The 3,141-nt window shown below is 36.9% G+C and overlaps 1 protein-coding gene across 3 annotated transcripts in view; it reads right to left on the bottom strand.

The window, feature by feature from the left end:
• Positions 1-189: 189 nt before the first annotated feature.
• Positions 190-3,141, bottom strand: part of LAMA4 (laminin subunit alpha 4) — a 150,732-nt gene continuing 147,780 nt past the window's right edge. For all 3 annotated transcript variants that reach the window (XM_024740949.1, XM_024740950.1, XM_024740951.1), the window contains one exon: positions 190-653. In XM_024740949.1, coding sequence (XP_024596717.1) covers positions 508-653 — 146 coding nt within the window. In that variant the 3' untranslated portion in view covers positions 190-507. The remainder of the gene's footprint in view (positions 654-3,141) is intronic.

The raw sequence follows: 3,141 nt of genomic DNA, 5'->3' as shown, positions 1-3,141 counted from the left end.
AAAAAAAAAAAAAAAAAAAAAAAGCAAAACTAAAATATTCTTGCTATACTGATAGACCAAACAAAAGTGCTAAAAGCAAATCTATAATCTAATTTTAGATTTTATGGTATATAAAAGATATACCAAAGATATTTTGGTATAGGTTGAATGTTATCTTACCTAAATGAAAGATGAATCTGAGAATCTAGCCACGATTTAAAAATGTGTGCCAGTGTTTATTTAGAATCCCTTCTATTTTATTAGACACAGGAACAGTAATTTCGCCAGCAGGAAGTAATACAATACAGGTAAGTTGAACGCTCCTTTGATTGTTATCCATGGCAGGCATTTTGGATCCAAGGTGTAAGAATCCAAATAAGAAATAATAAACATCCAGTCCCTGATGATTCATTTAAGTCCTGCTCAACTAGATGAAAGCTTCTGCCAAGAGGAAGAACTGCCACTCCTCCTGGCTTTGTGTTTCTTTCAGTGCTCTAAAGAACTTCGTACTTGAGTAGCTCTGCTGTGTCAGGCTGCTGGACAGGAGTTGATGCTCACGGCACCGCTGACCAGGGCTGCTTTACTGAAGCTCACTGGGCGCCCGTCAATCACAAAGTGACGGATGCAGCCTGTGAAGGGTCTGCCAGGGGCCAAGCGTGGTGTCAGTAGAGACTCTGGAAAAAGAAAGAAATGAACACAAAGACTGCAGTTGAGGCGTTCCAAGCCCAAATATTACTTTGTGGCAAAAATATACATCATAACCGCTCACATTATCAAGATGATTTACATGTCAAAGACGGAATATAGTAATAATTTACGCATTTTCTCAGAAATATTATCTGCTTTTGAAGTAATATGAACATGTAGTAATTTTAAAGTTTTGCCATGTTTTCCATGATCAAATTTCAGAGTATAATTCAGCTGTGTATTTACCATTGAAATTTACCTCTTACAAGTAAAGCCTCAGCAGTGAATTTTTGGGATCTACATATGCTTTTTAGAGTTCATTTCACCTGGGCCTCACTTATTTTGTGTGCTTTACTGAGACAGAGGAAAGAAAATTTAGCTTCCAAACTCTTCTTGGAATTGGTTAATGTTTGTTTAATTTGTATCATTACCCTTCATCCTTAATCCTCCACATTTTTGCCAAGCTCATAAAATATAATGAGAAAATAATGAATTCAAGTAAACTAAATTTTAATTTTTCTGAGCTCAGGGCTGAAGAACTATAAATAGGATAATGATAACTAGCCTAGTCTTTGTGTGGGTACAGGTGCCCTGGGGTATGCCAGGGGACTTTCCTCCCATTATCTTAATTAGAGATCTAGAAGAAGCCTTGATGCTTATTAATTGTACAGACACAATTAAATGTGTTGAGATGATAGAAGCAATATAATTTAAAGCAATTTAGAGAGCTTAGAAATATCATGAAATTAAAATCCATTTAGTGAAAGCTTATTATTATGTACAAAACAGCTATGTGAGCAGTAGCAGATAAAAGATGGAAAACACTTAGAAATCAGTAACTCAGGAGGGAAGATAAAAAAGGACAGCAAATTAAATACCATCAAGCAGCTGTAATAAGTTTTCCAAGCAATGTAGATTAAGAATATGCGGAAGCTTTGTATTGAAAATAAATCATGGAAATAACATTTCATATTTAGAATGATAATTATCAAGTCTTAGATTTGGAAGGGTCCTAAGAGATCAATTCCCTTTGTCTCTAGATTAGTATGACTATATATATTCTTCACGCCTGTTCAGTGTACTTCATCATCAGAATAAAGATGAACAGGAAAGAATGTAAGGGGTAGAAACATCTATTTCTTCTGTTCATTTTGGACACTAGTTTTAGAACATGGATTTTGATTCTGCCCAAGCTTACCACCCTTTGGTTCATGGGGGACAAATTCTACAGGAAATAGTTCATGTAGAAATTATGGTCTGCATAATTCACTACACAATTTATTGCAGTAGTGACAATAAAGTGCCCCAGAACCCTAAGTAATTGATTGATAAAATCAACACATGATTTTAAGAGCAAACATTCCGCAGGTTGAAAGCTTGACTATATACAGAATAATGCAGGATCTTCAGTACAGGAATGAATCGTCCTTAACTCAAAAAATTAACTTCTAATTTTGATTTTTAAATGATCATACAATGAAGTTGAATTTTCTGGTATAAAGTTCATTGACTTTCAATGCATTAACTTTTTATTGATAGAAACAATGTGTTACCAGGGTTCTGCCTTGTATAAGAGAGCTGGTTGGGATTCTAAGAGATTTCAGTGCATATAGGGGTTTTGTTTATGCCTAATTTCCTTTAGTTATTCTTTTTCATGCCCCAGTTTCTGATGTGATTTTACTGGAATTAATCTTGAACAGCTCAAAATTATGTGATTAATGATGTTCGGCTTAGATTATAATTGCTTCTGTTCTAGGCTTGCTGGCATGATTCGTAGATGGAATTAAGGGCTGCAGTGGTGCAGTGGGCTGGTGGGTATGCCTTGCTAGCTCCTGTGTGTTGGCTCATTAGCTAAAATTTGCTATTCATTGCATGTCTCAGGCAGGCAGAATTTGGCTTCAGGTATATCTTTCCCACCCAGTCTGTAGAGCCTAGCAAGTCTTACAGTGAGAGATGATGGCAGTGTGTAATGCTGGGATGAGACTCTGAAAACAAACACAAATCAGAGAGACAAATATTTGTTTGAATGAGAGACAAATATTTGATATAGTAAGCACTCTGGGTACAAAGTAAAGAACAAATACCATAACTTCCATGAGCCCACGCTTGTTTTGTTCATCTCCTGGAGCCTAGCACAGTGCTTAACAGACACTCAATACATATTTGTTGTCTGTTGAAGTCGTGTTCTCTGGCAGCAAGGAGTGTACAATTTAGCTTCAACAATATTCTGCAATAAGTGCCACAAAGGTGGTATGCATAGCACACTCTAGTGGGAGGGGGGCATGTGTGTAAAAAGTCTGAGCTGGATCCTCAAGGTCAATAGGAGTAAAGTTGGGGGAAGAGTGGGAGAAGTTCCTTGAAAATGTACTAGGGGAGGCAAGAATGGACATCTTCCAGAAACTGATGCCTTGTGCACTTGTGCAAAGGCCTGGAGCAAAGAGACCATCATTGAACATCCAGAGGACTGCAAGTCCC

The sequence above is a fragment of the Neophocaena asiaeorientalis genome, unplaced genomic scaffold (genome assembly GCF_003031525.2).
Source record: "Neophocaena asiaeorientalis asiaeorientalis breed wild unplaced genomic scaffold, Neophocaena_asiaeorientalis_V1.1 scaffold203, whole genome shotgun sequence".
NCBI lineage: Eukaryota > Metazoa > Chordata > Mammalia > Artiodactyla > Phocoenidae > Neophocaena > Neophocaena asiaeorientalis.
Note: the sequence above shows the minus strand (reverse complement) of the source record. Positions and strands in the feature narration are given on the sequence as shown.